A 13,238-nucleotide genomic window follows, 5' to 3' on the forward strand; every position below is an offset into this window, starting at 1 on the left:
ACGTGAGTCACGTGCAAAATGGTAACCATTTCAACCTGCCAAAAATATAAATATATATATATAATCGAAAAAAAAACTAAATTTGTGTTTAATAAATTTATAAAATTAATTTTTTTTGATAGACGAGACAAAATACATGGCCATACCCGATGTTATTACCTTAACAGTAAGGAGGGGATGTCGAAGGCTGAACTGGTGACTGGAGTGAAGTAGCAACAAGGTAGTCATACTGAACATGCGACTCGATCACGAGAGCTACAAATAAATTTAGTCATTTGTTAATTAATTTTTTATAATTCAAAAAACTATTAAATGAATTATTTTAAGTTTTGGAGATACTGAGAATGTGAAAGTTGGTCGGAAAAAAAGTTAAATAAATAAATACCATATCCATACGAGAGATACTGAGATTTAACATAAAAAAGTGTTTTAAATTATAACAGAAAAAATCTACCGCTAGTAGATATTGTCTACTTTGACTGGACGATCATTTTAAAACACATCTATTTTAGTTATTTATTAAATAAAAATAAAAATGCTAATAGAATTTTATATAAATAAATAATATTTGTATTTGGTTAAGTAAGCAGTCTCAACAATTTTATAGTAAATTTTAGTTATTTATTTTATTAAGTCAAAGTATTAAAATAATTTCAATTAGTTAAATTTTAATTTATTAATTAATATATTATAGATAATATGTTTTAAGTTTTACCTATTACTTACCTTGAATTTTTCGGAAGGAATACGAGCGTTATTAGGACAAAGATCTTCGAGTAAACGTTATTATGTGTACTTTGTCAAATACTCAAACGTGTCTAAGAAGTTAGAGGTTCTAGTCCTTCCGTACATATGTATTTTTACTCAAAAAAAAAAAAGGAAAAAATTACGTTTTCCGTCCACAAGATTTGAGTACCGTAACACTGATCTCGAAACTTTCAAATTCATTTTAACCGTCTAGGTTAGATTGAAATAGAATTTTGGTCTATGCCCTCGGTTTTTCGGTTAAAAAAAATGATTTTTTTTAAATTCAAAATATTTTTTTAGAAACTCAAACGTATCATTTCAAATTCAGATATAGAGAAATATCATTTCAAATTCGGTCAAAACTCAACGTATCGTGTCTCATTTAATACCCTTAAACCTCATATGTTTAGCCAACCATCTTTTCTAAAGTCCGATTAAACTTTTTTTCTTAAAAAAAAAAGGTCGAATCACGATTACTCAAAATTATTTTTACCAAATATAAATTTGAATCTAACTATCACATCGACTTTTATTATTACTATATTATATTATTATATTATTATATTTTAAAATTTTGAGAGTTACTCACATATTGTTATTATTATTATATTATTATATTTATAAATAAAATTATTTTTATCCAATATAAATTTAAATTGAATCACGTGACTTTTATTATTGCTATATTATATTATTATATTATATTATTTTAAAATTTTGGTTTCTTAATTTTTATTATTATATTATTATATTTATAATAAATTTTAAAATTTTAATTGATCTGTTAGTGCATAATTTTTTTTATTATTATATTATTCACATTATTTTTTATTTTTTTTATATATTTATTATTCCATTACTTCGGACAATTCAATGGTCAATATTATTATTATTATTATTTTCGTCTATATAAACTCATTAATTCCTCCATATTTTCAATACACAACTTCCATAAATTCTCAGATTCTCATTTGTTCAAAGTCTCCATTGTTTGTTGCTCTATCGAACCTTCCAATTTTATTTTTATTCATCTTATTCTTTGAGACAGAGATTTTTTTTTATTGTATTGTGAGAAAATAGTTGTAAATTGTGGTGTGTTACTACCAAATTCAATTACTTGTACCAGTTTGATCCTAATGTTATAAAAATGAATGAGTTTGCTCTTAAACTCGTAAAAAGAGCAGTGTAGCGATTGGACTCTGATTCGTGTAAAGATTCAAGAAAGTTCTTTATTCAAATTTTCAAGAGGAGCTTGGAGAGTGGGGTAGGTCGAGTTTGACCGAACTACTATAAAACTACGGTGTCATATTTTCTAACTCTTTACTGTTTAATTTCAAAATTATTATTGTGATTTATTGCATGTTGTTGTTTATTGTTTTGACTTTAACTATTTTGTTGTATCAATTATCATTTTCAAAAGTTTCATAATTAGTACGCTTAAATATTTTTATCGTTAAAATCCTATTCACCCCCCCTCTAGGGTTGCCATACCGATCCAACAGTTAGGGCCAAAGTTGATTCAACCTAGCAATGTGGTCGTGTAGAAGATCAAGATGAAGATGCATACGACATAAAGGAGACAAAGACGTTATGTCGATCTAAGGCATTTGAAACTTGGAGTTTAAAGTAGGCAACCGTGTATTCTTGAAGGCTAGTACTGATGAAAGGTATTTTGATGTTCGAGCATAACGACAATTTAAGCTTATGCTTTATCAGACCCTTCAAAATTATGGATCAGATTGAACCAGTGGCGTATCAATTGGCCTTGCCACCTTCGTTTTCTTCGGTGTAAAATGTGTTCCACGTGTCTATGCTTCATAATTTAACATGCACTTTATAATTTAAAATTTTGGAAAATGAAAAAAAAAAAATAGTAACGAGGTTAACAAATTTGATTTTTTCGAAAAATAATAATAAATATATATATTTTTATTAAGAATTTGAGTGTGTTTAGGTTATTTGATTTGGGTATAAAGTACATGACATGAATTTAGGCAAAAATGAAAGAAAATTTGGCACAATTTGAGGTGTTTGGTTAGCATGAATGTGTTAGGCAAAAAGAGAGCCTTTTGTTGTTGTTGATATGCCTATAAAGAAGCAACCACACACACTCTTTTCATAATCTTACCTAAATTCCATCTCCTTTCTCCCCTCACACTCTTTCCCTCTCTTTTAACAAAATCAAACCCATTTCCCATCCAAACCTCCCCTTCTTTCCCCCACGCCCATTTCCCCTCTCCTCTCCTCTCCGTTCGTTCATTCATTCCTCTCCTCGTTCCCACGTCGTTATGGAAACTTTCACTCTCAAACTCTTCTCCCCCGTGCCGCCCCGACACTCTTTCTGGGCGTCGAGGACTACTCGTGTAGTTGCATGCAGTGGTGCGTTGAAACCCTCGAGCTCGACCGAGAGGGCGTCGGTGGTTGTACTAGCGGAGCACGGCGGTGCAGTGATGGAGGCAGCGGAGAGCGTTGTTTTGGGGGGTCAACCCAAGGGTAAAAGTGATGAGATTGGTGTGAAGGGTTTGGGTCCTTATGGGGGATTGGTTGATGATATGCATGAGGATGGAGGGATTGGAATTGTGAAATTCCTTAGAGGGAAAGTGTTTTTCATTACTGGTTCCACTGGATTTCTAGCCAAAGGTATTATTTTATTTTATTTTATTTGTCAATTAAATTATTAAAAAATGAATAAATAATAATGAATTATTTGAAATATTTCAGTTCTTATAGAGAAGATGTTGAGAACAACTCCCGATGTGGGAAAAATTTATGTTCTGATTAAGGCCAAAGATGAAGAAGCTGCAGCAGAGAGGCTAAAAAAAGATGTATGTTTTTATTTATTTATTTTATTTTTAATTTTCTGATTATTCAAATAAATGAAATAATCCATTAATTGTTTGGAATAATTTGTCAATTTTTTTTTTTAAATTAATAATTTAAAAGAATTTTTAGATTATCAAAAATATTTTTTAGAAAACTTCTTAATAATTTTTTTAAAAAAAACACTAATTTTAAATTAACTAACATTTTATAAAAAAAATTTAAAAAAAAAATCCTCTTTTGGAGTTAATTGTTTGGAATAATTTGTCAAAAAATAATAATAATAATAATAAAAGGATTTTTAGATTATCAAAAATATTTTTTTAGAGAACTTCTTAATAAATAAATAAAAACACTATTTTAAAAGTATTTTTTATTTATTTAATTTTTTAAATCCTTCTTTTGGAGCAAATTATTTGGAATAATTTGTCAAAAAAATGTTTTTTTTAAACAAAATAAAACAAATTAATAACTTAAAAGGATTTTTAGATTATCAAAAATATTTTTTTAGAAAACTCCTTAATAAATAAATAAATAACCACTATTTTAAATTAACTAAAATTTTCTAAAGTTCTTTTTTTTTTTTGTAAAAAAAAAAAAAAAAAAACCTTGAAAAATTAATAATTTACCAAAAATAATTTTTTAAATAAATAAACATTTTTTATTGTGTGAAGAGAAATTATATGAAAGGCATTTAAAATTAAAATTTGATTTAGTGGAAATTATTGGATTAATTATGTGAATTAATTAGAATTTAAATTTTGATCAGATTATAAATGCAGAGCTTTTCAAGTGCCTAAGACAAATTCACGGCAAATACTACAAGTCGTTCATGATGAGTAAGTTGATTCCCGTTGTGGGGAATGTTTGTGAACCAGACGTCGGACTACATGTCGACTTTGCTCATTTAATTGCCCATGAAGTTGATGTTATTATCAACTCTGCCGCCAATACCACTTTTGATGAAAGGTCCATCTTTATTAATAAATATAAATATATCTTTTTTATTTTATAAATTACTTTTTTATTTAATTTAATTTAATTTTTTTTTTTTTTTTTTTTTTTTTTTACGTAGATACGACGTTGCCATTGATATTAACACGAAGGGACCGTCCAACCTCATGGGATTTGCTAAGAAATGCTCTAAGCTCAAGCTCTTCTTGCAAGTTTCAACCGGTAATTAACTGTCAACAGTTTCAATAATATCTTTACTCTTTCGTTAGTTTTGTTATACTGTCTATCTTTTACTATTGTTTCAGAAAATACTCTTACATGGTAAAAAGTTTCATTAATATGTTTCAATTTTTTAAAAAAAATTTAAAAATTATGTTTACTATCGGTATCATGTTTAAAAAAATACCTATGAAATTCTAAAGTAGTATTAACATATTTAATCTTCATTTTAAAAAAGTTTTAAAAGATTTTTACCGTCAATCTATGGATGAAAACCATTTGTCTATGCTTTGTAGATTATCTCCCAACTGTTCAATTTCTTTTTTTAAAGGTTTAAGAATATTAATGAACTTTTTTTTTTTGTTTTTTTAAAAATTTAAACATTATTGAAAATTTGATAGTTGAAGGGTATTTTTTTATATAATTTTTAAAATTAAAGTGTATTTTAAAAATATTTTTAAAATTTAAAAGGGTATTTTTGAAATTTTTTTTTAAAATTAAGGTGTATTTTAAAAATATTTTCTAAAATTAAAGTGTATTTTAAAATATTTTTAAAATTTAAAAGGATATTTTTGAAATATTTTTTAAAATTAAGCCGTATTTTTTAAAAATTTTGTATTGTTAAAAAGTATTTTTGAAATATCTTTTTTTTTTTTAAATTAAAAGATATTTTTTAAACCATTTATATAGGTTTCCAGCTAAAATTAACCGAAATTGATTTTTTTTTAATTTTAATTTTAATTTTTTTTATAGTTAAAAAGTATTTTTCAAAAGTAAAATAGGTAGGGTTTCAGCTAAAATTAAGGGTAAAATATCAATTTTACTAAGCTATTCAGTAATTTCTTTTGGTTATCGTCTTGTTTTAGCAGATCGGCACATCGGTGTTCTTTTATGGATTGTCATTTCAAGTATCGTATTTTTTAATTTTTTTAATTTTTCGAGACTTTAAACTTCAAAAAATGAAAAATATTAATGGTTTCTTATCCACAAATTATATAATATTTAATAAAAAAATATTTAAAAAAAAGAAAATATTTATAGTAATTTTGGGATGTGTAAAATGTAGCCTATGTGAATGGACAAAGGCAAGGCAAAATAATGGAAAGGCCATTTTGTAAGGGAGACACTGAGGCTTTGGATGTTGAGACTGAAATCAAGTTGGCCCATGATACCCAACGGGCCTTTCAAAGTAATGTTACGGCCCAAACCATGAAAGACTTGGGCCTTCAAAGGTAAAAGCCCAATCCCATTTCTCATCAATTATTACCTCTATATATAAATAAATAAATAAATATTTTCTCGACCCCAATCAGAGCCAAGCGATTTGGATGGCAAGACACGTACGTATTTACAAAGGCCATGGGCGAAATGGTAATCGACCAACTTAGAGGGGACGTGCCTGTCGCAATTATCAGACCCAGCATCATCGAGAGCACTTTCAAAGACCCGTTCCCGGGATGGATCGAGGGAAATCGGTAATTTCTATACCGTTTTTAGGGTTTTTTTTCTTAATTATATATATATATATATATATATATATATATATTATGGTTATGAATTAATTAATGGCAGGATGATGGACCCTATAGTTTTGTACTATGGAAAAGGGCAACTCACTGGGTTCTTGGTGGATCCTGATGGAGTCATTGATGTTGTAAGTTTTTATTTTCTTTTCTCTCTCTTATATTTTTTTAAATATAAAATAATAATATTTAGGTGAAATGTCCAATATACCCCTAATAATTATATCCATTTATATTTTTTTTGGGTAAATTAATTTATTTTCATCTTGAAACCGATGTTTGAAAATTAAATGAAAGTTTAGTTAAAATACAAGGATAAAAAAGTAATTTTAATTTGTTTTAATATAAAATAAATTTTTACTATTTTTTGGGTAAATTAATTTATTTCAAAGTTGAAAGTTGAGTTTGAAAATGGAGATTCAAATGAAAATTTATTCTAAATATAGGGACAGAAAAGTAATTATTATTATTTTTTTTTTGCAATATAAAATAAATTGTTATTAATTTTTTTTGGTAAAAATGTCAGTTTGAAAACTAGTTAAAATAGAAGGACAAAAAGGTAATTTTTTATTTTTGCAATATAAAATAATTTTTTATTAAAAATAATATATTCTTTTTGGTACATTACTAAATTTGGAAAATTTGGAAGACAAAATGTTTAATTTGAAAACTGAGAGACTCAAATGAAAATTTATTCAAAATATAGGGGCAAAAAGGTATTCTTCTTATTTTGTAATAGAAAATAATTTTTAATTAAAAAAATTATTATTATTTTGGATAAATTAGTTTATTTCAAATTTGGAAGAATAAAAATGTTAAGAGTTTGAAAATTTAATCAAAATACAGGGACAAAAAGGTAATTTTATTTTAATTTTTTTGGTAAATTAATTTAGACTAAAAATGTTGAGGATGTAAAAAATACAGGGACAAAAAGGTAATTTCACATTTCCAATATAAAAATAAAATATTATTTAAAAAGGGAAATAAACTAGGGTTTTATTGGGGGAATAGGTGCCGGCAGATGTGGTGGTGAACGCGACGCTAGCGGCAATGGCGAGGCACGGAGGAGCTCCACGGCCAAGCATGAACATCTACCACGTCGCCTCCTCGGTTGCGAACCCCTTAGTGTTCAACCGCCTCGCCGCCCTCCTCCACCAGCACTACAGCTCTTCGCCGTGCCTCGACGCCGACGGAACCCCGATCCGCGTCCCCTCCATGAAGCTCTTCAACTCCGTCGACGAATTCTCCGACCACCTCTGGAGGGACGCCGCACGGCGATGCGGATTGACGGCCGACCGGAAGAAGTCTAAGAAGCTTGAAGCTATGTGCAGAAAAACGGTGGAGCAACTCAAATACTTGGCTCATATTTATCACCCTTATGCCTTCTTCAATGGAAGGTATGTTCTTTAAATCCCAAATTAATCCCTAATTTTTATCTTTCAAAAATACCTAAATTTTTTTTAATATATTTTTACATTTTAGAAAAAAAAAATTTAATTAATCCCTAAATTAATAAAAATATCCTTAAAAAATACCTCTAAATTTTTTAATTTTTAAATTTTTTTAAAAAATTAAATATTTTTACCGTAATTATTTTGTTCAAATATACCTTTAAACTTTTATCAAGAAACGGTTAGAAATTTCATTTCAAATATATAGTTAAATTTTAAAAAATTTATTGATACCTTTTAATTTTTTATAAAGCTAAAAAAATTATTTTTTTTTACCTGTTAAAAAAAATATAGATATAAAATTTAAAAATAACATCCACTCGTTAACTGTTATAAAACATAAAAATAAAAAAGGTTAAAAATTACTGTAGAATCTAATGGTAAAAAAAATCATTTATTTATTTTTTTAATTTTGAGTAATTTTTTTTAAGGATTATGTTTACGTATTTTAAAAAATTTTATTGGTATTTTTTAAATTTAAAAAGATGGGTATATTAATAAAAATTATGAGTTAAAATTTTAAGGATATTAATGAAATAAATTATTAAGTTAATTTTTTTTAATGTAAGGGTAATTTTGGTATTTTACGGATATTATTATTAATTTAGGGATGGTTAATTATTGAGTAAAATTAATTATAAATATTAAAAAATAGAGTTAAATAATTAAAATAAATTTGTACAGGTTTGACAACAGCAATGCTCAAGGGTTGATGGAATTTATGAGCGAAGAAGAGAAGAGGGAGTTTTGGTTTGACGTGGCGAGCATTGATTGGACGGATTACATTTCAAATGTCCATATTCCTGGTCTAAGGACGCATGTCATGAAGGGCAAAAGAGGAATTAATTAATTAATTAACTAATTAATTAATTAATTAATTAATAATGTGTACCTAAATATTCCCCAAATTGGCCCACAAAAATCAATAATTTGTAATAATAATAATAATGTCTATTTGGGTTTTTTTTTTTTTTTTTTTTTTTTTAATTAACTTCCAAGAATTTGGGGTCATAACAAGGTTGACCCTTTCTCTTTCTTGTAATTAATAAATGTTTTTATAAAGTTGAATTATACGGTCAAAATGAACCGATTAATTATTAATTTTTTTAAATTCGAACTTATAAGGAATAAGATTTGGATTACCTTGTTGATCAAATACCTCAAGTCAAGAACATTGTTTGAGATTCGAATCACTCCACACAAGCAAGATCGATCATATCTAGCTTGAATGATTCTTGTTGATCAAATATCTCAACGCAAGAACACTCGTTTGAGATTGGAATCACTCCATAAGCAAGATTGATCATGTCGAGCTTGAATGATTCTACATGCAACCTAAACTATATCGAATTGCAAAGAAACTTAATCGTTAGCTAAAGAAAGCGCAAATACTCCTTTTACTGTATTTTCCAAGTCTACTTATAAATACAACATGCATGTCTCAAAATGAAACTATTAAAGACATTCCAAAAGTTGTAACATTCATATTTAATGACCATAATTAACATTATATAATTGTAACATAATGTCAATAAAAAGTCTTAAAATACATTAATGAAATATAATAACTCTAAATTAAACTTCATTTTTCATGAATGTGGCATGAATGCAAATATCTTTGGATAATTTCAACAATATTTTCTTCACATCTTCATTGGAGTATATTGTATGGTTGATGTCTCTTGGTTCATATCACGAACGTTTTTAGTTGATTAATATATTATTAAAAATGAACGACTCTCAATTAATTATTAATCTCTTCAAACTTGAACATTTTTCAGTTTATTAATATATTATTAATTTTTTAATTAAACGTAGGAGAGAAAAAGTGAGTGAGATTAAACTTTAAAATTACCAATAAATTTTAATTATAAAAAAATTAAATAAACATTATTTTTTTTCAATTAAACTCGAAAATTTGACTCAAAAAATTAAAATAAAATTTGCAATTTTTTTTTAACCCTTATTCAAAAAGAAATTTATTTACCATTAATTTTAGCACGTAAATAAATCTTTATAAACTCATTACTTTTAATAAAATAAGATTAATCATGCAATAAAATTTTAGAAAATTCATAAATTCAATTGTTTTATCGATTTCATATCTTTCCCATGTTTTATAATTCATAAAATGTTTATTTAAGTTTTAACGTTATAATTCGACAAATTTATGGTAAAAATTAATTTTTTTAAACTAAAAATTTAAAGCTAAAAGTGGACAAATGCATACAACGACGCGTTGAAACTCTCGATCGATCTCGATCGAGAGGGTGTTGGTGGTTGTACGAGCCAAGCACGGCGGTGCGATGACGGAGGCTCGAGAGAGCTTAGTGGTGAAAATTTAATGGTGAAAAGTTAATGGTAAAAATTAAAGGATAAAAATGGAGAAATGAATGTTATTATTATGATTATTAATAGAGTAAAAAAAGATTATTGTTCTAATTTTGCTCTGCACAAAGGGCAGGAATTAGTGAGTTGAAGCCACTTGAGAATACAGGATTTATGGAAGACGTGACCGCAGGGGAGTCGCCTCACCTCCGTTTCACCACCGAGCTCATCGCAACAAACGCTGCAATCTCCCGCCTCTTCCGCCCCAAACCCATCAAATTCCTCCCTCATCAGCCTCTCCATCACCGACGCCGGCGCCGGTTCTTGTTTCGGAGGCATTTCCAGGTCCAGGTCCAGGTCCAGGTCCAGGTCCAGGTCCAGGTCCACCCAGATCGTTTGGACTAAATCGAGATAGACGATGATGTGGAAGTTCCGATCGAGGTCGCCGGCGGCCAATTCGAGGGCGAATGTGGCGATGTCATCGAAAATGGCGTGGGAGGAGGCGGTGGAGATGTTGAAGGTAGAGAGAAATTGAAGGACCAAGAAGTGGGCAAGGAACGGCGGGTGTTGAAGGTCTCGGAGAAACAGAGGTAAGAGAGCATCGGAGATTAGGGTTTGGGGGGTTTGTTGGAGGAGTTGGTTGGAGGATCGAGAGACGAATTGGTTGGAATAGGCTAATCGGAGCTCGGCGTATTGCATGGGTTGGGCGTCGGTGGCTACGCCGGTGGTGTTGCGGGGGTGGGTGTGGATGCAATACTGGAGAGACAGAGTGTTGGGGTCAGACATGGCGGATGGCGGATGGCGGTGAGGAACAGAGTTTGGGATTGATTTTATAAGGGAAGAAGATGGGTTTAGTTTTGGAAAATATTTGGAATTGACCGTTGGGTTACCGATTTGGAAAATAAATTTCTTCCACTTCCAAACTGCTTCCATGGCTGTGGTGTTTATGGAAAATTTCTTCCACTTCCAAGCTGCTTCCATGGCTGTGGTGTTTATGGAAAATGTCTCCGCCTCTATTTCCCGCCCAACACCGCCCCCCAAACCCACTTTTCCTTAAATATATATTTTAAACTATTATTCGAAAAAATAATTATGAAATTAAATAAAATTAAAATTAAAATAAAGAGCTTCTCTGTCGAGCTCGAGTATTCGTTCGCAAATTCCGGATTTGGAAATGAAGATCTTCTTCTTTTCAACCCTAATTCTTCCATCGCCATACCTGAGCCCTAATCCTTTTCTGCACCTTCAATGCCGACGAATTGCGAAGGTTCGCCTCAAATGGGTCAAGAATCGGAGTCTCGATCACATCATCGACACGGAGACCGATTTGAAGGCCGCTTCCCTCCTCAAGGACGCCATTAACCGCTCTTCCACTGGCTTCATTACTGCTAAATCCATCGCCGATTGCCCAAAGCTGCTCGGCCTCACCATCCCTGTTCTTCGATTCATCCGGAGGTATCCAACTCTCTTTCACGAATTTCCTCATTCTCGTTACGCTAATTTGCCTTGCTTTCGTTTGACGGATACCGCGCTGCTTTTAGATCAGCAACAGAGTAGTATTCACCAAATTCATGAGAGCGACACTGTCGAAAGACTTTGTAGAGTTCTTATGATGATGAAAAATAGGGCTATTCCTCTTCAGTCGTTGCGTCCTTTAGAATGGGATCTAGGTCTTCCATGTGGTTTTGAGAGGTTCTTGATTCCCAAGTATCCGGATCATTTTCGATTAGTGAAGGCCTCCAATGGGGATTGGTGTCTGCGGCTTATGGAATGGCGCGAGGAATTTGCAGTTTCGGCCTTGCAAAGGAGCAATGAGAGCTCTGAACTGGGAGATGCGTATAGGCAATTCAAGAGGGGGCGTACCACATTGGCCTTTCCTATGAGTTTTCCGAGGGGATATGGGGCACAAAAGAAGGTAAAAGCTTGGATGGAAGAGTTTCAGAAGTTACCTTACATTTCTCCATATGAGAGTTGCAGGCAAATTGACCCCAACAGTGATCTCATGGAGAAACGAGTTGTTGGGGTTCTTCATGAGCTTTTGAGTCTCACTCTTCACAAGAAAACTAAAAGAAACTACTTGAGAAGCTTGAGAGAGGAATTGAATCTTCCCCATAAGTTCACTCGAATCTTCACCCGTTATCCCGGAATCTTCTATCTGTCTTTGAAGTGTAAGACCACGACTGTTTCTCTTAGGGAAGGGTATCAGCGAGGAAAGCTAGTGAACCCACATCCCTTGACACGTCTAAGGGAAAAGTTTTATCATGTCATGAAGACTGGTCTGTTTTACCGGGGGAAAGGTGCTGCATTGATAGAAAAGGAGGGCATTCTGCTTAATAATACAGCCGAGGAGATGGTGGAGAATGGTTTGGATGTTGAATCAGATGAGACGGGTGATGATGAATGCTTAGAGGACGAGAACTCGCAGGCCGAGGAATCTGATTCAGATTAATGGAGTCTTATAAGTGGATCCTCCCTTTGCTAGTTGCCAAAAAAGAGGGACAAAAATCAAGCCTCCTATGCATATATATGCGAAATGTGAGTTTACCCTTTTCCTGGTTATTCCTTCATTAGTTTCGTTCATCACTTGTCTTGGAGGAACTTAAAGTATTGGGAAATTAGGGAGCAATTGATTTGATTGCGATTTAGACGGATTGAGTGATATCTTTTGTTTTGCTTGCAGTTTTATTGGCTGTTAACTCCATTCGAGGGATCAACATTGTCCCGTGCAAAGCATTGCTTTATAGTTTATGCGATAAAGACAAGCTATAGAGGAAGGAAATGGTTTATGGTGACAGAGATATGGAAAGATGGTACTATCCACTTTCCCGACCCAGGAAAAGAAATGCTGAATCTTTGCTATGTAAGAAACAGCTTCTTTTTCGTACTTCGAACTCAAAACTTGATCCAGCAACAAGTTAAAGAGGACATGGCTGGTAAAGAAATTATATATTTGCTTCTTTGTATAGATTGAAGTCGGTTTAATTTCATAATTTATGGCCTTCCTTTTTGAAGGCTGAAAAGAGTTGTCCTGGCACTTCTCTTCTAAAAGGTTAGACATTGAGATTCATTTTGCTGGCGTTTCTCTGTTTGAAATCACATCTGGAATTTTATTTGTTAGCTTGTAGACTATGAACAGTGTAGAGACATGCATATAGTATACTCATTGATAGACCAATTCACATATTTGGAGAACAAA

General features: G+C 30.9%; 2 protein-coding genes across 2 annotated transcripts; both read left to right on the forward strand.

Moving 5' to 3' along the window:
* The first annotated feature begins 2,901 nt into the window (after positions 1-2,901).
* LOC111435466 (fatty acyl-CoA reductase 2) lies at positions 2,902-8,796 on the forward strand. The gene is made up of 9 exons (XM_023072838.1): positions 2,902-3,387; positions 3,469-3,572; positions 4,337-4,536; positions 4,643-4,743; positions 5,807-5,972; positions 6,054-6,215; positions 6,313-6,394; positions 7,275-7,660; positions 8,399-8,796. Exons 1-9 carry the CDS (start codon positions 3,036-3,038, stop codon positions 8,562-8,564), a joined length of 1,719 nt encoding a protein of 572 aa, XP_022928606.1. The 5' UTR covers positions 2,902-3,035; the 3' UTR covers positions 8,565-8,796.
* Positions 8,797-11,175: 2,379 nt separating this feature from the next.
* On the forward strand, positions 11,176-13,231 carry LOC111435566 (protein WHAT'S THIS FACTOR 1 homolog). The gene is made up of 2 exons (XM_023072983.1): positions 11,176-12,577; positions 12,723-13,231. Exon 1 carries the CDS (start codon positions 11,217-11,219, stop codon positions 12,489-12,491), a length of 1,275 nt encoding a protein of 424 aa, XP_022928751.1. The 5' UTR covers positions 11,176-11,216; the 3' UTR covers positions 12,492-12,577; positions 12,723-13,231.
* Positions 13,232-13,238: the final 7 nt, after the last annotated feature.

Source organism: Cucurbita moschata, unplaced genomic scaffold, assembly GCF_002738365.1.
Source record: "Cucurbita moschata cultivar Rifu unplaced genomic scaffold, Cmos_1.0 Cmo_Scf00049, whole genome shotgun sequence".
Classification (NCBI taxonomy): Eukaryota; Viridiplantae; Streptophyta; class Magnoliopsida; order Cucurbitales; family Cucurbitaceae; genus Cucurbita; species Cucurbita moschata.

What these genes read in the sequence shown, in the direction of transcription:
- LOC111435466 (XM_023072838.1), top strand. Translation starts at nt 3,036, where the DNA reads ATGGAAACTTTCACTCTCAAACTCTTCTCCCCCGTGCCGCCCCGACAC. An exon ending in CACTGGATTTCTAGCCAAAG is followed by an intron (nt 3,388 to 3,468) that starts GTATTATTTTAT and finishes GAAATATTTCAG; the next exon opens with TTCTTATAGAGAAGATGTTG. An exon ending in AATACCACTTTTGATGAAAG is followed by an intron (nt 4,537 to 4,642) that starts GTCCATCTTTAT and finishes TTTTTTACGTAG; the next exon opens with ATACGACGTTGCCATTGATA.
- LOC111435566 (XM_023072983.1), top strand. Translation starts at nt 11,217, where the DNA reads ATGAAGATCTTCTTCTTTTCAACCCTAATTCTTCCATCGCCATACCTG.